The 25,875-nt window shown below is 39.1% G+C and overlaps 2 protein-coding genes across 9 annotated transcripts in view; both read left to right on the top strand.

Annotated features, from left to right (window-relative positions):
- Window positions 1-15,532, top strand: part of ncor1 (nuclear receptor corepressor 1) — a 75,021-nt gene extending 59,489 nt beyond the window's left edge. For 6 of the 8 annotated variants that reach the window (XM_044141347.1, XM_044141353.1, XM_044141351.1 and 3 more), the window contains 16 exons: window positions 863-991; window positions 1,072-1,207; window positions 2,214-2,692; window positions 3,797-3,913; window positions 4,180-4,313; window positions 4,611-4,819; window positions 4,898-5,041; window positions 5,708-5,853; window positions 5,971-6,024; window positions 6,117-6,317; window positions 7,212-7,373; window positions 8,348-11,410; window positions 12,074-12,201; window positions 12,277-12,542; window positions 13,853-13,955; window positions 15,216-15,532. In XM_044141347.1, coding sequence (XP_043997282.1) covers window positions 863-991; window positions 1,072-1,207; window positions 2,214-2,692; window positions 3,797-3,913; window positions 4,180-4,313; window positions 4,611-4,819; window positions 4,898-5,041; window positions 5,708-5,853; window positions 5,971-6,024; window positions 6,117-6,317; window positions 7,212-7,373; window positions 8,348-8,553 — 2,117 coding nt within the window. In that variant the 3' untranslated portion in view covers window positions 8,554-11,410; window positions 12,074-12,201; window positions 12,277-12,542; window positions 13,853-13,955; window positions 15,216-15,532. The remainder of the gene's footprint in view (window positions 1-862; window positions 992-1,071; window positions 1,208-2,213; window positions 2,693-3,796; window positions 3,914-4,179; window positions 4,314-4,610; window positions 4,820-4,897; window positions 5,042-5,707; window positions 5,854-5,970; window positions 6,025-6,116; window positions 6,318-7,211; window positions 7,374-8,347; window positions 11,411-12,073; window positions 12,202-12,276; window positions 12,543-13,852; window positions 13,956-15,215) is intronic. The other 2 variants (XM_044141349.1, XM_044141350.1) reach the window with 1 other exon arrangement.
- The window catches only part of zswim7 (zinc finger, SWIM-type containing 7), a 19,202-nt gene continuing 4,661 nt past the window's right edge, over window positions 11,335-25,875 (top strand). Inside the window, exons 1-4 of the mRNA XM_044141367.1 lie at window positions 11,335-11,410; window positions 12,521-12,542; window positions 13,853-13,955; window positions 21,270-21,374. Of these exons, the coding sequence (XP_043997302.1) occupies window positions 11,335-11,410; window positions 12,521-12,542; window positions 13,853-13,955; window positions 21,270-21,374 (306 nt within the window). The remainder of the gene's footprint in view (window positions 11,411-12,520; window positions 12,543-13,852; window positions 13,956-21,269; window positions 21,375-25,875) is intronic.

Here is a 25,875-nt window from a genome sequence, read left to right as displayed (position 1 = left end):
TTTAGACCAACACAAAGTGTCTAACTGTGATTTGGAAGGAAAGTGATGCATGATTCTTTGTGCAAATTGCATCTAAAATGTGTTTTCATTACTATTCAATTTGTAGACCCACCTTTTACTGCAGTGAAAGCGGCAAGTGTTTTGTGGAATGTCAAGATCTAGGTCTGAACTTTGACTGGGCCATTCTGGCACAAGACCAATGGCTGAATCATGGCTGTGGGTTTAGGGATGTTCTCCACCTCAGTCTCACATCATCTGCAGCCTCCAGCGGGTTTTCTTCCAAGATGGCTCTGTGTTTAGCTCCACTCCATCTTCCTATCAGCTCTGACGAGCCTTCCTGTTACTGATGAAGAAAAAGAAAGTATCCACACAGCATGATGCTGCCTATAGAGGTCTGCACAGAACAGCTGCATTTAGGACTTGATTAAATTACACTCAGGTGGACTGATTAGGTGTCTCCATTTTTGTTTGTTCCCTTTCAGTTAGCAGTGCTAGTAAGTCACAAAATGTCCCAACATTTTGTGGTCAAAACTGAAAAATGGAAAAACAGTGAAATAAAACAGGATCATTTTTAATAATACCTGATAATATGGCACGCCTGGTTTTTAGTTTTACACAGTTTTTTCATTTCTCAACATGATAACTATATTTAACCATTATAATTCAACTCATAAGGCTACAAATATGACCACTTCTAGTGTACTAGGAGGTAAATGTTCACCCAGTCCCCCGGTGCAGTGGACCAGTATTTAAACCATGACTTCAATCTGAAGCATCATACACCATGCCAGGGGTATGATGATGTCACGCAGGTATAAAGTTTAACGTTCTGCGTGCATGTTGTTGTCCCTGTTCTGCTCAGGCCATGCAGTCCACCTTGCTGCTAGTGCAGAGAGGGAGCAGCAGGAGAAGGACCGGGATAAGGACAGGGAGCAACAGAGGGAACGGGATATCAGAGAGCGGGAGCGCACTAATGAATACATGCGTGGAGGTGAGCTGCTTAGCAAGTCGCGGCTCAGTGAGTAGTTTCTGAAGCAAAGCTGCAACGTTTGCCCTTTCTGCATCATTCAGGCGCCCCAGAGCAGCCGGGCCGGCCAGGGAGCCGAGGTTATCTGCATTCCCCTTCTCCGTCGCTCCGGACCCAGGATGTGGTCGTTCAGCAGCGGCCGAGCATCTTCCAGGGAAAAAGTGTCATCACCTCACTAATGTAAGCTCATAGAATACGTAAATTCTTAAGTCAGGGTTTGTATGGGTGCTTGAAATCCTTAAAAAAAATGCTTGAATTTCAGTCAGGTGTTTTGGAAAGGTTTTGGAAAGTGTTTGGTTTCTGTATGAAGTCCTTAAAAGTCCAATGTTTCATTAAAAACCTAAATTTAGAAAATCTTATTTACAGCTAAAAGCGGGTATTTTTTTCTGAGTCACTGTCTGAAGTAAAATCAGACTAAACTTCTCATGTTTTAGGTCAGTTAGACAATACAAAATTATTTCTATTTTCTAAATGCCAGAAAACTTATCAAGAGGTTTTTTTTTTAGAGATTTTTATTGTGTGATATTTTTAAGCATTTAATTTGAGAAGGGATATTATTTATCTCAAGATTTGTTTGGATTGTTTCAGTGTAATGAATATTTATTACTGAACCTATATTTGTAACTGAAATAAAGGTTGACTTATTTATTTATGGTAAGCAATTTTACTGAAATTGGGGAATTTTTTTTAATTAGTTGAATTAGTTCTCAAACCAGACAGGTGAATTCGGTCTATGAAGCTTAAGTTAAATTTTTATTTTAGTTGACCTAGAATGTAGAAAATTATCACAAGACATTATTGTTGACAGTAATAAATGATATTAATGATATGATAATAATGAGGTGAAGGTGTCTCCAAAGTGCTGTGCTGGAAAAGTTTGAAAATTTTACCATATATTTACATTAAATATACCTAAAATACTTAAATTTAATTTTAGTATGAACCCTTCTGAAAGAACTTCCCAACTCCGAACATTAACACACGTTAAAGGTATTAAATCAACAATAGTTTTGTTGTAATATTTTAAAAATAAAACCTCAAAAGCTGCATGTTTTCTATAATTTTTTTAATCTAAAATACCGTGAGAAGTCGTCAAGTTTCCACTATTCCAGTCAAGCTTTACCCCCAACATGCTTTGCAAATTATTTAGAAAAAAACCCCAATCTTTTATGTTATTTCCTCTTAGACCCCACCCACCTGTGGTTACATCAGCGTCCCAGAGCAGCTCACGCTACAGCACAGCGGCCGACGCTCTGGCTGCGTTGGTGGACGCCGCGGCCTCAGCTCCGCAGATGGACGTCACCAAGGTCAAGGAGAGCAAACACGAGCGGGACGATGAAATGTCTTCATCGGCCGCGTCGCGGCGGGGGCCGATCCTCTCGGAGCAGCAGCAGGAAGCAGACAGGCGATCGTTGCACTCGCCGTATAACGCCATGTCTCTGCCGGGAGGAAAGCCGCATCCGGCTTACGCCGAGGGCCCCGGGGTCGTCGGGGGGAAGGAGAAGGGTCCTCAGACAAAGTCCCGCATCGAAGAGGAGCTTCGGACTCACGGGAAGACGACTATCACCGCCGCCAACTTTATTGACGTCATCATCACACGGCAGATAGCTTCAGACAAAGAGTCGCGGGAGCGAGGCTCTCAGAGCTCCGACTCTTCAAGCAGCTGTGAGTGCCTTTAATGAGGACGGCCACACACCCTTAAGAATTGTTAAAATCATGTATCTAACATTAAAGCTTTATAGCTGCAGTATATACATTTTTATAAAAAATATTTTTAAATATTTTTTAAAACCATGTCATGACAGTGTGTTATGAGACAGATAATCTGTGAAAAGATTGATCTCGTTCACCTCCACTTTGGGATCTCATTGCCATCTGAAGAAATGCACCTGACCAGAAACAACCAATCAGATCCAGGAGGAGGGTCTTGGCGCTGTCACTCATCCTAATGTACTGGCTGCTCAATATATGTCCTAATGACAGAAAAACAACGTACCATTACAGAAAAACCATTTATCCTCTGTCAACGGTGGCCATGCTAACTAGCCTGAGCATTCACAACACAGTAGCAGCAGCGGCGTAGCAGAGAGAAAGGAGGGCGGAGGAAAGTGATAAGCAGCACCACTTGGATGGTGATTGACAGTGCCAGGACTCTCCTCCTCTAACTCTGATTGGTTGTTTCTAGATGGCTGTGGGAGAAGGCAGAGGAGGTTTTTTTTCACAGATTATCTGTTTCATACCAAACTGTGACACCTGAGTGACACTTTCAACAAATATGTAAAAACATATATTTTCATAAAAGTTACGTTGTGCACCTGTAAAATGTCTTAAGTTCATAAAAAAAAAATAGGTTGGCTTTAAATACCTTAATTACAGGTTTCAAATTGTGTCTTGACAGAACTATTAAATCTCATGTATTCTATTTTTTTCTTCTCTCTTTGGACCTTTCTGTTGAGCAAAAGTTTGAGTTACATTAGGACATCTAGCTGACTTTTTTGGTACTATCGAGGGTTAATTAAAATTTATTGGCAGTTACATGGGCGAAGTTTGTACATTTCTGTGGAGATACATTTCTTATATTCCACCCATGATGGTCTTAAAAAGGTCTTGAGTGAATGAAACTTGAATAAACTTTGTTAATTCAGATAACTTTAAATTCAAACGTTAAGTCCACAAACATATCTCCTTTAGAATCCAATCTTCCCCTCCCTTTTATGTTCTTGTATGAAACTTAATTCTTTTGTTTGTGTGTCCATGTTTAAATTGCAGTATCATCTAGTCGGTATGACAACACTGCTGGAGGAGCCATTGAGGTTATAAGTCCTGCTAGTTCCCCAGTCCAGCCCCAGCAGGACAAAGCAGAAGACGGACAACAGCAAGCAGCAGGTGTGAAGGCGATAAGTCTGAGAATGTCTCACCTTTTGCAAAGATAATTTAAATATTTTATGGGAGATTCAGTAGTGAGGGCTTTGTGGAGGAAACCTTTATGTGGATGACTTGGCGTCCTGTTATTCCAAACCAAGTTATTTTAGTCGCCTCCCTGCAGACATGAAGCAGTTACTAATTTCCTGGATCTTGCTGGCTCTTTTCTGCTTCATCATTTCATCATCGCTATTTTAATTAGACGTTCCTGTTTCTGGTCACTCTTGCAGTTGCCATGCGGACCTACGACATGGGCCGGTACCGATCGTCTGCAGAGCCGCCGCAGCCCCCCTCCTCCCAGGCAGACAGCTACTCACAGGTCCCCAAAACCCACAGAGTCATGACCTTGGCAGACCATATTTCGGTAAGGGATCCGGTACAATTTAGTTGTTTTTTTGGTAAACGAAAATATAATCCAGGTATTTGATTCAAAACTACAAAAATGAAAATGTGTGCCATCTAGTGGACAACATTTTAGTTGTATTTTTGGGCATTTGTTGCACTGTTTATGATTTATTGTCACAATTTAAAACATGCACATCTATTTCCTGCTCTGATATTCCTAGCTCACACTTAGTTTACCAGATAAAACAGATTTGAGCAACTGGATATTGCTTCATAATGCCAACCTGTTTGGTTTGTGTCTTTCCCGGAAACCCAGCATATAATTACCCAAGACTTCGCCAGGAATCAAGACCCCCCGGTCTCTTCGTCAGCACCCACCACATTCCAGAGCTCCATCCCACCGGTGTCCTCTTCGGGTCGGGTCAAAGCCCCGAGCCGCTACAGTCCTGAGAACCAGCCTCCGCACCACCAGAGACCCTCCAGTCGGGTTTCTCCAGAGAACGCCCCTGACAAATCCAGGGCCAGGTATGCAGAGCAAAAACGCAGGACAGATTTCTACTCCTGCAGAATGTCTAAGATATGTTTTTTGCATTCTGCATTCAGACCCGGCAAGTCTCCGGACCGAGGAGGCAGGCAGATGGAGAACTATGAACCCATCTCTCCCCCACAGGGGTACCAAGGCACGGACAAGCAGGAGGCGGGTGGGCCTCCGTCCCAAAGGCGGGACACTGACAACTCTGAGATCAGGTACGCAGTTGGCACCTTTTATGTGAGGTATTATTAACTCACTCCAACAATTACAGGCTTCATACAAAGAGTAAAATTGTCGGAACAGATCACGACTTCTTCTAGAGAAAGTCGTGAGGGGGGAAAAACGCATAGGCAGATTTCTGAAAATATCATTTTGTTTTGCTTTAGAAGGAACATTTGATGGTACTGGCTTGACATGTAGCTTGAAGTTATTTCTAGTTTCTTTTTGAAATTCTCATAGATGAACTGTTTCCTGCATCTGTAGTTGTTTTCCCTATGGAGCTGAAACTTTTTAGACTCCACTACAAAAACACAACATCTTGCCACGTATTTTTGGTCTAGTTTGCTTTCCAAATATGTTAGTACCCTTGAAATAAGAAAAAACTAGCTTAACAGTAATTTTTCAGCATGATGTAGGAGCTCATTTGCCATAGCATAACAAGACATTTTCCCCATGTTACATGTGAAATACTCTGCTAGTAAAACAAGTACTTTTTCATCAAGTTTAAGGAGTTATTGACTTGCTGAAAATATACATTTAAATAATTTTGAAGTGTACTAAGATATTCGCACTAGGAACGAGACAAAAATACTTGGTAAGATTTTGTATTTTTGCAGTGCTGTTGCCTCAGCTGCTCTCTTTCTGCCTCTACGCTGTTCTAGGAGCGACTCACGGTCCCCAGGGAGTGTCAGCTACCTGCCTGCTTTCTTCACCAAACTGGAGAGCACTTCGCCCATGGTTAAATCCAAGAAGCAGGAAATCTTTCGTAAGTTGAACTCCACCTCTGGTGTTGGGGATTCTGACGTTGGTAAGTGGGTCTTCTCTTATCTTTTGTGTTTAAACTAAATAATTCCCTCTAGTTCTTCTCTCTCATTGTTTATGTCTTACTTGCGCTTGTTTTAAACATTTTTCCATCATATTGTAGGAAATGCTCAGCCTGGGACAGAGATTTTCAACCTGCCTGCTGTTACCAGCTCCAGTAAGCCAACAAAAAACTCCAGAAGATCAGATACCTTCATTCCAGTTTCCATTTCCTTTCTCACTGCGGATTTGTTGTGTTGTAAACCGCAGGCAGCATCAACCTAAGGAATCAGTCGTTCAGCGACCCGGCCAGTAACTTGGGCCTGGAGGACATCATCCGCAAGGCTTTAATGGGCAACTTGGAGGAGAGGCAGGAGGAGCACCAGGGAGGAGGAGGAGCTATCGTCATGAACAACGCATCCGGCACGGGCGGCGATACCCGACAGGAGGCCAGCCCGTCTCCCAATATGGGTAGGTCAAAAACAGGAAAATGAACTCCACCATCTGAGACGCGGTAATATTTATTAGTAACCCAGGTAAAGATGTGCGAAAAATCTTAAAATAAAAGCATTCCTCTGTCTGTAGGCTCCAGATTTGTGATTTGTTGCTTTTTGGAGAAACGGCATTCAGTTTTTATGTTCCACTAATCTGGAATAAACTACAAGAAAACTGCAAACCTGCTGAAACACTGACTTCCTTTAAATAAAGGCTAAAAACTCACCTAATTAGAGTTGCCTTTGACTCAACAATTGAAACATTGATCAATATATTTGATGTATATTTACCTGATGATTTTGATTTGAGAAAATGCAAAGTCTCTGGCTCGTTTCGTAATTGGTGTCTGTGTGTTTTTATGATGTAAGGCACTTTGAACTGTCTTGTTGCTGAAATGTGCTAAACAAACAGGCCAGTATACCAGTTCTATACTGGCAATAGCATAATAATGCAAGTTTGCCACAAAATGTTAATTTAGTAAAGAACACTTAACACTGAAAGATGTTTTAAATATCCAAAATAAAACAAAACGAAAACAATACTTAAAAACCACACACAACCAAAACCATAAATAAAATTATGAATTATGATTATGAAGTCTCTGTAAACAAAATTTCCTTTAAAAATAATAATGCTACTCATTTTAATTAATTGCTTATCGCGACAGATTTGTATACAAACTTGACTTTCTGCGTGATAATCGAACACATTGAAAAGCAAATTTGACACTTGTGGGTTGGATCTTTCTGAAGTTTTCAATTTGATATACTCCGGCTATAAAAGGAGAATTTGATTTAAGGATTTCTGCGTCTCGTTCTATGCTACAAACATGCTGCTGGTTTATAAATGGCCGCCTGTTTGAATCCGCAGGGAAACAGAAGCAGGGCAAAGCAAACAGCCGGAAGTCCAAGTCGCCTAACCTGGGTCAGGCCTACCCAGGAGGGGAGCGTCCGTCGTCAGTCCACTCTGACGGGGAATACCACAGACAAACCCAAGCACAGTGGACCTGGGAGGAGCGACCCCCGTCCACAGGTGACCTGCTCATTTGTCTGAGAACATGATTACTGGTAAAATGAAACTTGAGGCTCCCACATACTTCATCCGAAGTCACGTGGCTCTGGACCGTTCGTATTCGCACTCCCCTTCTATCCAACCATTCCTCCATCCCTGCATCTGTTTTGCTTTTACGAAGTGGCCATGGAGCTAAAGCCTCGCTCCTTGGACGACGACGTTGCAATTTTCATCCAGGAGTTTTTAGTCTTACTAATACAGTCACTCATTTAGGGAAGAACCGTGCAAATGTACGTAATTGCTTCAAATGAACCTGTCTCAGTAGTATACATGTCTCCTGCGGATATAAAAACCAGTTGATCTCTGCAACAAAACGTCTGACCAATCACACCACATTTTGCACAAGAGCTCCGTCAAAACATTTCAACAGGAGCCTGGTGTCAGATGCAGATGCACTTGATTTTTGTGCATGTAAATGCATTAAGAAATCATGCATTTACATAATTTCTGGTAAAACGAAACTTAAGGCTTATATAAAAAGGAAGCTTTAATTTTGTGAATCTAAAATTAAGGCCTTAAAATGTTTAATTCAATAAAATAATGTAAGTTGGCGTCCAATACATTAATCAAAGGTCTTAAATTTTGCCGTGACGAGACTAATCTCTTATTTTCATATATAAATGTGATTGTTGCATCATTATGCATTTCCACAGGAAATGAATGGAGAGAAAGCAACGTCACCTCATGTGTGTCAACCCCTTTAAGTGTAAATTACTTTTTTTGTCTCTGGCTCAAGGATGTTGCCAACACATACAAAGCTAGGTGCAGTCTGTGCAAAAACACAAATAAGCTTGGCACGAAGGCTGCAGAAAACAATCCACTGTATTTATAGTTGTTGCATTAAAAAGGTCAATAAAAATTTCTCAAATTTGACTCACTCACGATTTCGGTGCTGCGGATGAAGTTTGTCTCATTCTTCTTCTCCCTTATTTAAGGTCCCATGCCGTTTCCTTACAACCCACTGACCCTGATGAGCACACCCCCCACGTCCATGGCCTCAGCCTCCATACAGAGCCAGCAGCAGCAGCAGCAGCAGCAGCAGCAGCAGCAGCAACAGCCGCCCCCAGCCAGGGGGCAGCAGCGAGTGTGGCAGTCTCTGCTGTCGGAGCAGTACGAGACCCTATCTGACAGCGACGACTGAACCTGAAGCCCGCCGACGGCCCGGTTACCAGGGAAACGGCCTACGCTTCAGGCGGATCTGTCCACCCCCGTCTCCCGGAACTAACCTCACTCTTTTTGCGAGTGAGGAGCGGATGAGGTGGTGCATGGTTGTTTTTTTTTTCTTCTTCATTTTTTGCTGTTGTTGTTGTTGTTGTTTTTGGTGCTATGGCGCCCCCTGGCGGTCAGCTTGGAGCAGCAAGCAACAGGCAGGGTTCTCCAGAACTCCGTATTTGCTCCAGGAGCGCTCACCAAGCCTGTCGGGAGAAGTACACGCCAACATGAAGGATGACAAACGGCGCCAGTCGAGCTGAAGAAGTTCCTTCATGTGCAAAAGAAAAAAAAGAAACATAAGAAGCTATTTCTGAATTTTTTGTCTGATTCTGTAAAGATACACCCTGTCTTTAAGAAAATTTGTATGTACATAGAGTAACCTTTTTGCAGTGTTTTTCTTAACTTGTTTCTTATTTTAACGTCGCTTTTAACTTGATCCACTTTAATTGGGAAGAGGTGTGGTGAAATCTTTAATAACGCACTCGCTCTCCCAGTCTCCACGCCACCAACCTGAAACTTTATTATTATTATTTTTTTTACCATGGCTTTGCAAAGAGAGACCGGACCTGTTGTTAAAACTTGACCCCTCTGCGGATCACAGATTGTGCCGCCGTCAACCAAGCACCACCAGAGCCTGAAACGGTGTGGACAAAAACTGAAGCGTCGAAATCTACAGATAAACAGACAGTAGAGACAACTTCTCACCCAGTTGGAACAGAGAAACATCACAACAAGTTGAGATCACTGGCATCAGAGCCGAAAGGTGAAAAGTCGGAAATAAGCTTGCTGGAAATGATAATCGTTATGACTACTCCTGGACCCTGTCTGAATGATGAAAGTGAGCCAATGAGTTTATTTTATTTTATTTTTTTCAATAGAGCTGACAACGCAGTGTGTTGCATCCCTGCAGTTTCTCTTTCCAAGCTGTCCAGAATAACGTCTTGTCAAAAAGGAAAAAACTAACAAAAAAAACGTCAGTGTCAGGACATGTGATTTCTTTTCAGCTTTCTTTTCTGAGGGATAATTTTGCCACGCCTTGTGAGTTAAGAGAGAAGGCAGCTTTAAAAACAATTTTCTCAGAGATATATGTTGGTGTCATTTGTATTTGTTTCTGCAGTCCCTCTTTTTTTTTTAATATTATTATTTTAATTTTCTTCTTCGTTTCCTGTCCTGACAGCAATCTGAGCTCTGTAAAACTGTCTTCTCATTACACGAAACGCAGAAACTAACCAAACGTAAAGAATGCTCTGCACCATTGTTGCACTTTTTGTTTGCTTTGTGGCTTCGGACAACAGAAAGCATACTACCTGCTGTGTAACTTAATCAACCTCCAGCCTAGGACTATACTAAGATGTGCTTTAACGTTTTCCCCGCCACTCAATTAAAATCTGGATGTTTGAACTTCCTTTCTTTCCTCACTGCTGGTACATAATATATTTTGGTGTTAACACCTGCATCAGTTGCTGTTTTCAAGTGCATGGTACCGTTAAATGTCTAGGAGTTTGCTGTCAAAGTGATTCAGAATCTTGATAACTTAATATCTGCTTTCATTGTGTCCGTCAACAGATGGCTCTGGAGACGACTCCTATTACACCGACGTCATAAACGGCAGTAACTCTGTTCACATTTTCTTTATGTAACAATGCCATATTCTAGCTGTCTCTCTGCTCAAGTTGGGAAACCCATTTTGCTTGAAACTTGATATTTCTCACCATTTTTCATTTCACTTTTGTTTTCCATCCTGCTTTTTAGGGATGTTATGTGTTTACGGACGCAATGACAAAAAAAGTTTACAAACTTGAATCTTAAATCCGACATGAAGCCGTAAAAAGAAAATGAATTAGAGCGTCTCATTTTTTTTTTAAATTTTTTTTTTTTTTTTGGTTGGTTTCTTTTTTCCAGCTCTCTTTCAAATTCACAGTGGTGACTCTTTTTGTCTATTGGAAATTGAGACTTGAAACCCCATGTGTCCCATGATGTTAAAATGCAATATTTGTATCGCACAATGTCTCTTAGTAGGCTATTACAAGAGTTCAGACCAATCGAATAAAGTGGATCAGTTCTCCACCACTGACAGATTTGTAGGTTTACAGATGTGCCATCTTTTCTTTTCTTTCTTTTTTTTTTTTTTTTTGACTGTGTAATGCTTGGTTGCTGAGGTGTACTTTCAACTGTCACTTGGCTCTTTACTGGCAAGTTATTGCAATATTAAATAAAAAAAAGTGTCATGAATTGCAATATAATGAAAAGTATGTAATAAAAGTCTGACAGTCTTAGAATAGGATAAACAGACAGACAAATACCTCTTATAAAAAGAAATCTCACCTTCATAAAATGTACATGTCGCCCCGTCACGTCACTGACCTTGTATGATAAGGTGAGTATTTATTTCCATCTCAAGAAAAGCTAAAAAAAATATTTACTTTTATTCCAAGCTCTTAAAAATTCCAATTTCCACGTTTTATTTTCCTATATGTACTTGGTTAAATATTTTCGTGCACCTGGTTTATCACTAAAATAAGAGTTGCTATTAAATTTTGAAAGTTAAGTCAAATTTTAAAAAGAAATGAATTACCATGCTTATTTGCAAAGGCGAAAAATAACGTTTACTTTGAAAGGACGACAGCACTCTGGCACCGGAAGTCAATGTTTTGGTCGCACCTTACTGGCTGATGAGCGGTAGTGCCAGAAACAAAAAAACTGGAAAAAAATGCGGACGTTTTTACCTGCAGTAGCAGAGCAGCTTTTTCGAGACATTCAGAAAATCTACGAAGAGACGACTCAAAGTAAGAAAAGAGCGAGTGGTGATATTTGGGGCAAGACGAACGCTAGCTTGGTTGGTTTTAACGGAAAAGTGTCTTGAATTCTACGAACTAACAACGAGAATTACTAACTTCCTCGTTCCCGCACTGTCTTGGCATATTTGAATTATCGGATATCTAGAGCGACTTGCTGTTTGTCAAAAGTATTTTTACTTTGCTTGTACAGTGAAAGAAATGTAGCTTTTGCTAATGCAGCAGGGTAATGTAGTTAGCTATTTGAGCTGTAGGGGGCACTGTTGTCTTAGAATTTGAACTAGATTTTATGAGCTAATAGCAGCTGTTTAGATGCAAAGACTTTTTCACAGTGCCAGATTGGTTTAGATAGCTCTTTTCAAACTTTGCACTGTAACTGTAATCCTTAGCAGTAACAACTGGCATCATGCCTTTGCAAAAAGTGGAATCTGAAGGAGTAGTGGAACAATTGGCTTTCAGGATTGTAAAGGTTACTCACCCTGGTCCAAAGAATGTGTGCAGATATTTTCCTTTTTATCCCCATTTATTTTAAACAGAGGGAACAACCCAAATTTTTTGCCCCATTCTGAGTTAATTTTCTTGCTTGAAGACGTTTTTTTTAAATGCATTTTGTTGTTTCAACTGACGGTTCTCTTCTCTTATGTTTCCTTTCAGTCAACAAGCTGCAACCACTCATTAATGTCTGCAAGTGCTGTCTTTTACTGCAGGCTCATTTGCAAAATCAGACTTGTTCCTGGTGTTTGTTTTACACATATATCCTTTACCTTTATTTATTCTCAAAGGTAATCTGTAAAATAAGAAATAAGTCTTATTATTTGCAACAATATAATTACATATTTCATGTATGTTTTGCACAGGCAGAATGTGGAGCTGCTGAATTAAGAAAAAAAAACCATTTGGCAGCATGCCTTTTCTTTGCCACACAGTAACACGTCATCCTCCCAAGAGTAGTTGCATTTGATTGCAATGTTCCAGTTCCAGTGTGACGGCCAGAAGCAATAACCTGGAGTTAGATTTTAGTTCCCTTTAAACAGTTCCTCAATAAACTGGAATTATTTGTTACATTTTGAAATTGAGATCTTATTTTTCTTCTTTTTGCAGTACCTGATGATCTACTTATTGCGTAAGTATCCATTTTCCTAATACATCACACATTTGCTTCTGCAAAAGGTATTATTTTGAGCTTGACAGCCATTTTTCTTCCGTTTTCTTTTTGAAATATCTGTGTGACAATAGCATTAACATCAATCATCCAGTGTGATCTGAGCAGTGATGGAAAGGGTGCTCAGGTTGAGTCATGCTGAACTGCTAAACCACACTAAGGAGAATGAATGGGGCATTTTTATGGCTTGGATTTGCCCCACGTGATGCAGAGACAGAGACATGATGCCTAGCTGTGTGTTGACGGAGACATTTCCTGCCCTGGTGGTCTGAGCTGCTGTCAGTGAAGGCCGCTCCCTGTCGGCGCAACACCTTCGCATCCTGTTTGTTCATCAGGAAGTTTCCAGTGTAGAGGTTCACGCTGTGGAAAAACCTGGTTTTGTGAAATTTGTCAGAAAGTTGAGGTTTCGCTCCATGTTTGTCTTTTCACAAATTAGCGACTACTTTCAAAATATGATTGGAATTATCACAAGACAAATGTAATGTGGTTACATTATTTCTTTCTTCATTTCTATAGATTGCATATTTTTTTATTTTTTGTGGTTTGCAGACTTGAAAACATACAAACAAAACAAACAAGGTTTCACTTTCATGCTCTCTCTCTCACCCTAAAAAAGGCACCAAAAATCCTCCTAAAATCTTTTCTGTCTGACAGGCTCTGATTGTTGACCACTTAGTACCAAACACGAACTGATTCATTGTTTCATTCAAGCTGCGAGAGAGCGAGAGAGAGCAAGACTTTCAAAAATCAAGTAGCAGGAAGCAGAACAACCAAGTTTACAACAAAGCTACTCAGGTTTTATCTGTTTGAGCCTTTGAAATGTCAAAGTGAACATTATCAATAGATAATACTTCTGATTGAATCTTAAAATAGTTTCGCTGAACTTTGGTCCAGAACCACACAGCATTCTGGGGGATGTAGGCAGAGGAAAGGCTTTAGCCACTCAACCTCACAAAGCGAGCTAACAAAGGTTGGTGGCATCAACTAACTCGCTCGCTCTTTGGTTACCTAGCAACAGCCTGTTGCGTAACTTGTGCAGCAGCAGTTTTGTGTTTCTCCACCGTGCATGCTCAGGGATCAGAAGAACATCTCAATAAAAAGGATCTTGGATTATCAATGAATTTGCAAATAGCATATTGTTCTTGATGGACTAATCCTTAGAGCTTGTGTTTTCTTATAACTTTGAATCATGCACCAAGATTGAAGCCATGAGATCTCTGACTCTGTTGGTTTTCCTCAACCCTCACGCCACCCTCCTTTCGTCTTGGCAGGCTGAAGTTTGTCTTCGGGACTTGTGCGCTGCAGGCGTTGGACCTGGTTGACCAGCGCTCCGTCACGTGTCTGTCCTCTCCCAGCGGTCGAAAAGCCTTCCAGGTCTGTTAAGTAGCTGTCAACGTTGCTCATTTTACAGTCGGGAGTCCCTGCTTGCACAATCTCTATAAACTACAGAGGGTTGAACTGCGAAGTACAACAGAACAACCTCCATATATGAGCCGCATGATTACTATTTATGAATTTGGTTCTTCTGTCAACAGTATTATAAGACTTTCCAGGATGAGTAACAGTCATATAAAAATGGTTTATTTTTTAACACACCACTCCTGCTTGAAAAATAAACCAAGATGTTCAGGGTGAGGTGTGGGGTTTCTCATACATGTCTCTTTTGTTTTCTGCAACATCTGTCTGACCTCTTGGAACAGCTGGATTTTATACTGAGGTTCAATTACTTCTTAAGGGATTTAGAAAAGCTCTCTTCTAAATGAAAACAAATTGTTCTCCAGGATTTCTCTATATTTTGCTGTATTCCTTTTACCTTCTACCTTGGCCTACTCCTGAGAGGCACCGCCACAGCATGATGCTGCACCCGCCATATTTCACAGTGGGGATGATGTTTGTGGTGATGTGCAGTATTTGGTGCCTGCCAAGCAAAGCATGGAGACAATTTCCTGTCTCGTATGACAATAGACAGTAGTTTAATTTTTGCTAGTAAGCCTGTTTGCTAAGTATCAGTCTAACTGCAAACATATTTATGCTAAGTGGTGCAGGGCTGCAGCTAATTAATCTATTGATTATTCTGACACTTAATCAGATAAAAACAGCTTCATTTAACCACTTATACAGTTTTAGAAATGCATTAATAGATGCTAATAAACAAATCATTCACTTTTTAAAATAAGAAATGAATGCCTAAAATGCAATAACAGCTTGATAGTTTGTAGCAGAAGGAAGCATCAGAATCTAAAAAATACTTGTAACATCAACATCTGAAAAGTTCAGCCCTTTCTGCTTGACTTTAGATCAAAACATCGTAGGACTGATCTGTTTTTGTACAGCAACAGGTGCTTATTAGGAGTTTTTTTTTTACAGGATTTGAACCAATGAAGCTAAGACTTTGCCACTTGAGGAGTTCTAGGTAGAACACATTTACAGACAAAGAACATTTTTCTTAATTTTAAAACGTATACATAGACTTTTCTGTAGTTTTGGCCTAATTACTATGAGTCGGTTGTTCTTTAAGGAAATGTTTCTTTTTTTGAGTCAGTATACTCCAGTTAAAGATCAACCGACTACTAAATTAGTTGACAAGTACTTCAGTAATTGATTCATCATAATTAATCCAATTAATCGTTTCAGCCCCACAGTAACGTATTACAGAAATGCTAACGCACATAAAGAAAAGGACTGGGCTTTAAAAAAACTGAAGGATCTTAACAAACTCCAACTGTTGCCATCTTCAAATCATGACCTTTGTGACGTCCTGGAGAACTCTGACCCCAGGAACTGATGAGTCAGCACAAGTCAGAGGAGACGGTTCTCAACCAGAGAGATGAGGGCTGTTTTTCATCTTTAAGAAAGTTGCAAATAAATTGTTAAAATAGTCATGACAAGACCACAACTGTTTTCAATTCTGACTAATTTAAATGTAAACTAAAGAAGAAAAATAAAAATGATGTGTGTGTGTGTCTCAGTACGTAAATTATGCACTGAGACATAAGTTATAGTTAACTTGCTCAAGTTGAATATAAGAGCAACAAAGATTTTTGATAAATCCTGGAAATAACTAAAAATGAATCCAACAGAAGGTCTGAACACATTAATTATTACTCTTCAAAGCAAGCAGTGGGAGTCCAGATGTTATCTATTTCTCTAAATCCAGGATTTTCACAGCATTTCTCAGACAGACAAACCCGTCATCTTTACTGAGTCATGCCGTTTGCGCGTCAGAAGGGCGTAGCGTTACTCGTGGTGGGGGAATCGACGTTCTCCACACAGTTTGTGGTCATTGTGCCCCTGTTTTCCGGTAAACTCCTTCAGGCTGAAATAAAAATAGTTTTATAAAGAGAGCCGTTTTATGACAATGAAGCCGAACAGGAAGGTGGTTCTGTTGGGATAGTTTCAGCTCTGCTCTTGAATTGTGATTGTTTCATGTGGTTTCCCTGAAGGCCGGCTGATATTTGCTGTCCGGCAACCTGTAGGGCCAGACACACACACACACACACACACACACAAAAATATCCCTTTTCTTTATAAAAGAAACCACTGAAAATGACTTTCCTTTTTGCTTTTTCACCAACATTATGTCATAGTATTTCTGAAACCAAACTTTTATTGCGCTCTTTTTAACTTGTTTAGCATTTTACCGACTTTTTTTCTTCTTCTTCTTCTATTTGAACTGACAGCCAGTCTTTTTATGCCTAGGTATTTAGGGAAGCTTTATTAGGAGAGCAACACCTATTCAAAAAAACATGTTTATTGAACCCAACTTGCTCTCTGGCTGTGTTAAGGTGAGTTTTAATGAGCCGTTGGAAGCGCCTCAGTGAGTGGGTGAAAACGGCTCTTTGTGAATCCGGGGTTGTTTTCTGACAGCTCTGATCTTTTAAGCTGGACTCTGGGACGTGTGTTTCAGCTCAGGGTACCTCATCTTCACACCGCGCTCCGACTTGGAAAGCTGTATTGAACTTTTAGCAAATAAATCTTAACTGTGCCATTTTGAAGAACTTCCCTTCACCCTTAAAAAAAAGCCACCCACAATTAGTCATCCGGAAGATTTCCACTTGGATTAAAAGAAGATGAGAGAGCTGGATTATATTTATTTGTACATTACTGAATGGAGATAACAAATGAAGCGGGTCGGTTTTTTTTGTAGCTCCTCATACATGTGAATGTTTTTCTTTTTTTTCCTTTTCTGCTGGATTTTACTGGATTTCTCATGTTGTATTTATTTTCTCTCAGTCTCTTTCCGCTGAAGGGATGAATTACTCAGGAGAACTTGGCATTTCATCACTGGGACTTTCACCTTATCTCATTCCTAACATCCTCTGACCTTTACATAAGGGATGATGCACTGATGTCTGCAGGGAAACAAAAGTCTGGACAGAAACACCGACTGTGTGGTGCTATTAAAAAAATCTTAAATGAAGCAGAACACAAAAATATAAGCAGATGAAAACAAATTACTTTTTTATATTTTGCCACCTTTTTTTAATTACTTTCAATACATCAAAATGATTTATTTTTTATTTTTTTTAGTTTTAATCAAATTAGCTTTGGAATAATCAAACTTCTTGATTATTCAGCTCTCAGTTTCCATTGTCCTCACTTTTTTTCTATTTTCCATTTTAATTTTATTTGATGTTCCATTCTTCCATCTGCACACTGGATTGTATAAATAATGGAAGTAAGTAAGGTCACAACTTCGAAGGCATATTTTGATCATTTTCTTCAAAAAGTTGAAAGAAAACTCTTCAGTTCTTAATTTAAGCTGGTAATTTTTAATAAAACTAATTTTTGGTGTGCCTGTCAAAATTACCAAGTCATTAATTAATACAAGTTTCATGTTGTGAAAAAAATGAACTATGTAACATTCAGGATCTGAACTCTCACCCTGTTGTTACTTTTATAGAAACGTGACAGCTCAAAGATGCAGAAAGAAAAAACAATTAATAGCTATCACTATAATATTTAACACTTTCAGCATCCATTGTTTGATATATGCTCTTAGCATTTAATTGATGCTCAATGAGGTAAATGACAGGATTTAGGCTGTTGCATATCAGAAAAATCATGTTAATTGCAATCATTTTGAAGGGCTCTTAGTCTCAGTTGTTTGAAAAGGAGAAATAATTAACAAAAGGCAATAATTCAGATGAAAGTTTTTCAAAGGGTGATGGAGATACGTGTGAAACACTAAATACATAACAATTCTGTGAGGAGGAAGAAGTCAAGAGAAAAGTTGTCTAAGAGAAGTTGCTTGAAGATTTAACAGACCAGCACTAGGATTAAAAACAATAAAATACAATTTTGCAATTGCTGTGTTTCCATTAAAGGAGAGAAGCAGTTAAAATGACATGTGAATAAGTTTGTTTACACTAAAAACATGTTGTGCCATCGTCCTCCTACCACTTCCTGTCGTCTTCTTTGTCTTTTCCATCAGTAGTAACATCCTGTTGTTGATCGCATGACTTGTGTGATGGAAAAAAAAAAGTTTTTCTGTTGCAGTTTTGCAAAATACACTAATTTCTATACAGCCAAAAATTGTGAGTTTCCATTAAGCAAATTTATTTTTGTAATTCTCATCTGCGAAATTTAGTAGTCAATGAAAACATAACTAGTGACAAATAACCACTTGTGCTAAAAAATAAAATTCTTGCATAATTCGTATAAACTTTCTGCTTTGGTCCTGACTAACACAGATATGCGTTAGCTGATCTGTTTCAGGCGTTTCAGTTACATAAAGTTAAGCTGGCACAGTCCAACTCTGACTGTAACTAACCACAGCACTGAATGACAGCTTGTTAGAAAGATTATAAAGGGAATAATCTAGCCCTAATCTTCAAATTTAACAAGAAACATTTAAATTTGGGCTATGAGTGTTTGCTCCTCGATTACAAATACAGAAATTTTACTGACCTCTTAACCTTTCAAACACCAGAGTGAAGGTCAAAGATGTTTTTCTTCTGTGCAGTTAGCATCTTTTGCAACTGTTCTTAGCATTTATGTTAACAACTCAATCGTAGCGCCTTTTTGTTTTTAGAGACATGACTCAAAGACCCTCAATGTGTCAGAAACGTGTATCTTTAAAACTACTTATTTGTATTAATTTGAAAAAATAAATACAAATAAATCTATCATAATGCCATTTTGCCATTTTTTAAGGTACATTCTTTAAACTTGAAACTGAAAATATCGCTTGATAATCATGTGTTATTGAAAGATTGATTGTATAAAGTCTTAAAAAATGCAAACATTTTGAAAAGACTTAAATAATTAAGCAATGCGTAGCCTGGTGGGGGCAGAAGTAAAACCTGGTGGCCCGCCAGGCTGGTAATACACTGGAGGACACCCTGCATTAAGTCATAAAGCACTTTTATAAGTCAGCACAAATGCATCTGATCAGATGAGTGGTGATGCGCATATGCAGAATGATCTCATACAGTTGTGATATTCCAGGGTTTTACACCAGAAGCAGTTAGCTCTGTCAGCTCCTGGTTCTCTGTATCATGATGGCTTCCTTTCAAGGACTCTTTTGAGTCTAAACTATGCTAACTCTCTCTCTCTCTTCATGTGCTGCCATTACATGTCAGATTTTGATGTATTATGTTTTCCAAACAAACATATATCCATGTCTGCATGTTACTGTATCCTTTGATGATATTAGCTGCCAGTGCTGCTATGTGAGCTGCAGCAGAGCCACATTTCTTTGACGCCAACAGAAAACAAAAAGGGCCCAAGTGTGAGCTGCTTCTTAATCAGCCTAACTCTTTAGAAAGTCCTTGGTTTAGTTACCACAGCGTTCCTTCCTCATCCCAGTATTCATGGTGCTTTATTCATCTTCCTCAAGCTGCATTGAGTCAAAGCAATTTTCTCTTTTGTGCCTTATTTATAATGAAGCGTCGTACTGAACAAATGAGCTTTTTTTTTCTACTTTGGTTGATCATAGGGGAAGGTAATTAATTATATCTCAGCAGAATAATGGTGCCAAGTCTGAGAGGCATTAGTTATTGTGCTGTGTCATGCTAATTTGCCAATGTGATGTCCTCACACACCCTCACAAGCCTGAGAGAGGCGCTTAAATCACTGTCCAAAGCTGGGAGGGGATGCCGACACCGTGGACACGACGTTCCGTCACCCAGGGCCATTAGACATCCCGCACAGTTTGTTGAAAAATACGTGATTTCTGCTCCCGCTATTCTAAATAACTCATAGGAAATTATGAGGTTGAAAAAATGGTAGCAACATTACCTTAGAATAACCTAACCTAACCCAAAATGAACTCCTGGGAGAGAAAAGAATAGTTAAAATAGCTCTGTACTCGAATACTATGAGAGTAAATACAAAATGCAGCTTTTATATGGTTATTGAGTTTATAAAGGGAAGCAAATCTTTCCAAATCAGCCCTGCACTACGTAACAATATAACTACTGTCTCCTAGGAGTAGCCACACCAAGGTTTTATTACTGCCATAAGGTTAGAATCAATAATCACTTGAATACTTGAATAGATCCAAAGACAATTTGTAGAAAACAAAGTAATTGAAAAGCCTCTTCTAAGTCCAATAACATCTATTATCCTCAACCAAAGACAACATTGGAACAGAACCTCTTTATGAGACATAGAGTCATAGAAACATAGAGAATGTCTTCAGAGGTTTCCTCAAATTTGTTGTGATACAGACTGCTACAGGAGATCCTTCCTGCAAACAGCCATCACCGTCTACAATAACTCTTTAAATAAATAAGTTACAACATTTCATTTCCCTTTGGAATCGATGAAGTAGTATTTAAATTTGAAATTAGAATTGGAACAGTGAAAGTGGCCGATCTCCAATTTTATTCCAAGAACACGACGTGTTTTTGCATGCAACATGCAAAAACACGTTGCATTTCCAAACTGCGTAAACTGCAGAACAGGTGGAGCGAACGCCTGCAGAGATCCATCGCTGTGATTGTGAGGAAAACGGGCAGAGCGCGTTGAGAAGCGTACAGGTTGTTAGAACTACAGCAGAAAGCTTTTTAGTAATCTAAAACATCCCCCAACTCAGGAGCAGCACATATACAGCATATGTGGAACCTGGTTCCATATAAGCTGTGTCCCTATTTAGGTCATTTAAAGCTGCGGTATGTAACTTTTGCAACTTTTAAGGTTGGAAATACAAAAAAATAAAATAAATAAATCATAATGTGTTCTTGGAATTCCAAGAATAACACATTCAGAGAATGTGTTATTCTTCCAATAATAACACATTGAATGGTGTTATTTAGAGATAAAAACCAAACCTGATGATTAAGAACACAAAGTCCTGTCTCACATTTGCCAAAATATGTTTTTATGACTATCAACACTTTTTTGGGAAATGTTATTTTTTGAAGGAGTTGTCCGCAGTTCAATTCTCTGTCTGCTCATTAGAGGACTGAAAATATAAAAGTGTTATTTTCACTGCTATCGTAAATAATGATGCCAGACGTTTTCAGTCTTGTCTGTTTTTTTAAGTTTGCAGAGATAAAGAGTAGATAATTAGAATCAAGGGATAAAAATCAGTAATTCTGCCTTCTAGTGAAACCAACGTGTGCTGATATAAACATTTGTGATCGCTGCCAGATTCCTGGCACATAATAAACCCACAGCAGAAGAGGAATTCACATCAGTGCTCTGTCTTGTATTAATCTAGTTTGCATGAATTGTTTGCAGGTCATTGGAGGCTCGGGACGTTTGTACACTTGCTTCTTGTCCTGTCACTACTGCCCCTGCCCAGCGTTTACCTACACCGTCCTACGCAGAAACCAAGGTCTGCTGGTGAGTCTCCCAGAACCTGGTTCCATGTAAGCTGTGTCCTTATTTAGGTCATTTAAAGCTGCAGTATGTAACTTTTGCAAAAGTATGGGTTTTTTTCCCCCATATTTTCTAAAACTCTCTCTATGTTGTGACAGTCAGTGTTGGCATAGTTACTTTGAAAAAGTAACTTTAATCGGACTACTGATTACTCCTTGAAAAAGTAACTTAGTTATATTACTGACTACTTGATTTGGAAAGTAACTAAGTTACACTAAAAGTAACTTTTTAGTTACTTTCAGCAGCTGCTAACAACAACGCTCCGCCTCCTGTGAAAATCACATTGATCTTTGGCAATTCTTAATTGTCAGCTATTTTATAATGGTAACATCAACAATGTGTCTCCACTGATAAGGTTGAACTGAAGAGGAGATTGTAGAAAAAACAGTACAAAAAAATAAAAAACCTGAGTAATTTGTGTGGTCCACTGTTGTCTGGAAAACTCTAAGAATGATTGTAAAGCCCCCCCAAACCCCCACCTTCAGGTTCTGCGTTACGGCCCTGCATTTGGTGTCACAGCACAGAGCTCCTCTTGCAGCTCCACAGCTCAGATGGCTGCACAGATTTGTGACACTTATCTTAATATTAATAATTAGAATAGCGTTAAATTGCCATTATAATCATTGCCAACTACGGACACGTTCATTCGTGGCTGTTTTCACGTTTATTGCGCTGTTCATATTAGTCTCGATATTTGTAGTTTTCTGGAGCGCAACGCGAAGCTCGACGTCATTCAGAGGTAATATATTAACTTGACATTAACAAAGACACAGCGGGACGGATTATCCGGGAAATGATGGACAGGGAGAGACTGAGTAAGACTCCCTTAATGACGGACAGATTCTGGGATTTATTATGAGTCTGCTTATTTCCAAACCCAAATGAGCAACTTCACGTTCAAAAACGAGCCGAAAAAGGCGCAACCCGCCACTCATTAAATCTGCAAGCGACTTTAAAAAAATGAAGCCCAAAGCCGTTTATAATAATCGGACTTGGCGACAGAAACTCAAAATAGTTCCAGTTTTTTCACCAACAAAATGCGCATCTCCCTCCATTGTTTACATTTCTGTCGCATAGAGACGTCGGTCACTCGACAAGACGCGTCGAGGAAATACGATTAAATAACAAAAGAAGATAGTAACGCACAGTGATTTTGATAAGTAACTGTAGTCTGACTACTCGATTTGAAATAGCAACGCGTTAGATTACTGGTTACTGAAAAAAGTGGTCCGACGTCAGTAACGCGTTACAAATTAACGCGTTACTGACATCACTGGTGACAGTGCAACATGACGGATAATCAGTGGAAAAATCAAGGTCCTCCTCCCTTTGCTACTATTGCTGTCTGAAGAAACGCACCGCTTCCTGTGAAAAATAACCAATCAGAGCCAAGAGGAGGGTCTTAGAGTATGAATCACACTCATGTACGTGCTGCTCGAAGTGCTAATGGTGGAAAAACAACTTAGTGTTCCAGGAAAACTGTTTATCCGCCATTATTGTTGTGTATGCTAACTAGCCTCAGCATTCATAGCAGCCTCTATTGGGGTGAAGCAGCTGCAGTGTGGCAGAGAGAAAAGGGGAGGATGTGAACAGCGAATACACATGCATGATTGACGGCGCCAAGATCATCCTCCTGGCTCTGACTGGTTGTTTCTGACTGAGCGGTGCGTTTCTGCAGATGGCAGTTGAACCACAGGAAGAAAAATAAGAGCTCAATTTTATTTTATTTTTTTTAAGATGATCTGTGTTATGCTTAACTGTCACGACATAATGACAGTTTTAACAAATATGTAAAAAAAATAAATAAAAGTCTGTTTTTATTACAGTTATATACTGCAGCTTTAATAAGCTTCTTTAGAATATTGTGTTGGTGTTGTTGCAACGGTTTAGATATAATTTGACAGTCTAACTTTGAAAACAAATTTAAGAGCCTTATTAAGCTACCAGTTATATATTAGTGGGCTATTACACCGAGTGGTTTATTTAAGTTCAGCAAATATTTACAAGAATTTAAACAGCAGAGAAAAAGAGCAATGCAATAAGATTTTTTTTGTTTTTTCACAATTTAATATCTGACGTCAGTCAGCTCATCAATATCACTGATTATATTGATGACTCCATTCAATATCTACTACATTCCAATCAGTACTTTCATAGCAAACTTGCAAACACAAAAGTGCTTCATCCGTCTTTGCAAAATTACTTTTATTTATCTTTTTTTTAAGTCAATCCTACAACAAACACAAAAAACTTCATTTCCAGATGGGTTGAATAATTTTAGGTCCAACTGAAAATGAAAGCCGAGATCAGAAATTTTAAACAAGGATTCATGTTATAAACTTCACCTCGTATTCGAATGTGGGCACTACGCTCACCATCTGAGGTTTTTCATGTTTCAAAGTGGATGTGACCTTAAACACCGTAAGATGATCAGATAAAACTCTAAAGCAGTTTGAGAAAACTAAAATTAAAGAGTCTTTTGGGGGATTTTATTAAGGAAATAGTGGACAAACTTTTTGTCTATTTGCTTTATTAATGGCAACAATTAATAAAGCAAATAGACTTTCTTAATTTTTTTATCTGTGCCGATTTCCGTAATTTTGGGAGATCAGTAGTTGACCAATTTTTATGAAGCCAATCTTCTCCACCGATGTTATCAACCTTGTCAAAGGTCTAAAAATGGACCACTGTGCTTTTCTTTTCTCCTGTGAGAGAAGTTTGACTGACAAACCGGCCAACCAGGTCATGTCTGCACATTTACAGTTAGCAATAGTCACCCCACTGTTGCCAATTCAGCAACTTTCTTGATATATTGAGCAACATTTCAGACCACAAAAGGATATTGGCCAAAATTGGAATCGGTCAGTTAGGCTTTTTTAAAAGATTGGTAATCTTTTAAAAAAAAGATTGGCCAGAAAACTGCAATCAGTGCACCCCTAGTAACAACCAGTCCTGCTCTTTCCACACCTTTCTTGGAATAAAATCGACTTACAAAAGCTCATCTTAAGCAAAATGTTGCAACAATGAAACGACCTGAGCTTCCGCTTTCTCAATAGGAAACAAGCCTGGCTTTAGAGACCAAAGAGAATAAGCAGAACATTTTCTGAGCTCCTCAGGAATCCTGTACCCAAGTTAAAGTTTGGCCTTCATTAGACCAGATCAGTTTTGCTGATGATATTCTGTGTTCATTACTTCATGTAAAAAGACACAATTTTTAAATGAACTGCAACTCTTGCAGCTTTTTTATCTTTTGTCCTTTAAATGTAGAGCTGCAACTAATAATTATGTTTAGCTAACAATTATTCTGATGATTAATCAATTAATCTGATTTTAACACATTGACACATTCTGCCGATTTTTCGTTTGAGCCTTTTTATACAATATTAGGAGTGCATTAAAAGATGCAAAGAAACAAATAATTCAATTACATTTTTAGTTGAGATAAGCATTTTATTGCCTGAAATGCAAAAACAGCGTTACTTTAGTGTACGCTTAATAGTTTAAATAGTTTGTAGTAAATGCAGGTAGAAAATATTTCTATCAAAGCTCAGGCCTTTGTTCTGGACTGAACATCAGTTCAGCGTAGGGAAAATCTGTTGACGTTTCTGGATTAATAATTGAATAGCAAACGATGTTTAATAGGAGATGTTTAGTTTTTACAGCATTTGAACCTGGTGAAACTAAAACTATGCAGCTTGAGGAGTTTTGGGTAGAACATATTTAAATATTTTATCTCTAATGCAAAAGGTAATGTATTTTTTATCCAGTTTTGGCCTCATTAGTACTCTGAGAATGTTGTTTGTTGTTTTTGTTTTTTTTATCCGCACACTCCAGTTAACGATGAACCGATAACTTTGACGATTATTTCTAATAGATTAATACAATGAATCATTTCAGCCCTACTTAAATGTATGCATTACAAGATTTTCCAATGACGGGTCAGTTCCTGAACCTATAGCCCTTCTGCAGAGGAATTTTAGACGTGTCAGAGTTCACATCACTTCGTCGTACATCCTGTACTTTCGAGCGACGCTTGGAGGCATGCGACCCGTTTCACAGCCGTTGTGTCTTCTGAGTCGAGCGTTTCTGAGTCGAGCGTGCATCTCTGAGAAGAAAACCACTTTGCCCCGCCAAGTGAGACAAAGCACACTGTGGAGTGTGTGCACAGATGTGTTGTGGTCAGGTTGTGTTTCTGTCTGGTCACTGATTGGTGTCTCCCCTTCGGTCTCTCCCTAAATATCTTGAAACAAACAAGCTCGGCTCCTTCTCCGACTGCGCGGCTGATTTTTCTCCCTGGAGGATGCAGCTAAAATCAGTGTGAGAAACAGAGAGCTGCAGCAGACCACGGAGACTCCCAACGAGCACATCAGAAACTGCTACGAAGCACACAACACACGCAGCAAAATAAAATTAGTTTTACAGTCATAGGGAAGTTCATAGGTTTCTTACAGAGTCTTATAAAGGG

The sequence above is a fragment of the Gambusia affinis genome, linkage group LG15 (genome assembly GCF_019740435.1).
Source record: "Gambusia affinis linkage group LG15, SWU_Gaff_1.0, whole genome shotgun sequence".
Lineage (NCBI taxonomy): Eukaryota > Metazoa > Chordata > Actinopteri > Cyprinodontiformes > Poeciliidae > Gambusia > Gambusia affinis.
Note: the sequence above shows the minus strand (reverse complement) of the source record. Positions and strands in the feature narration are given on the sequence as shown.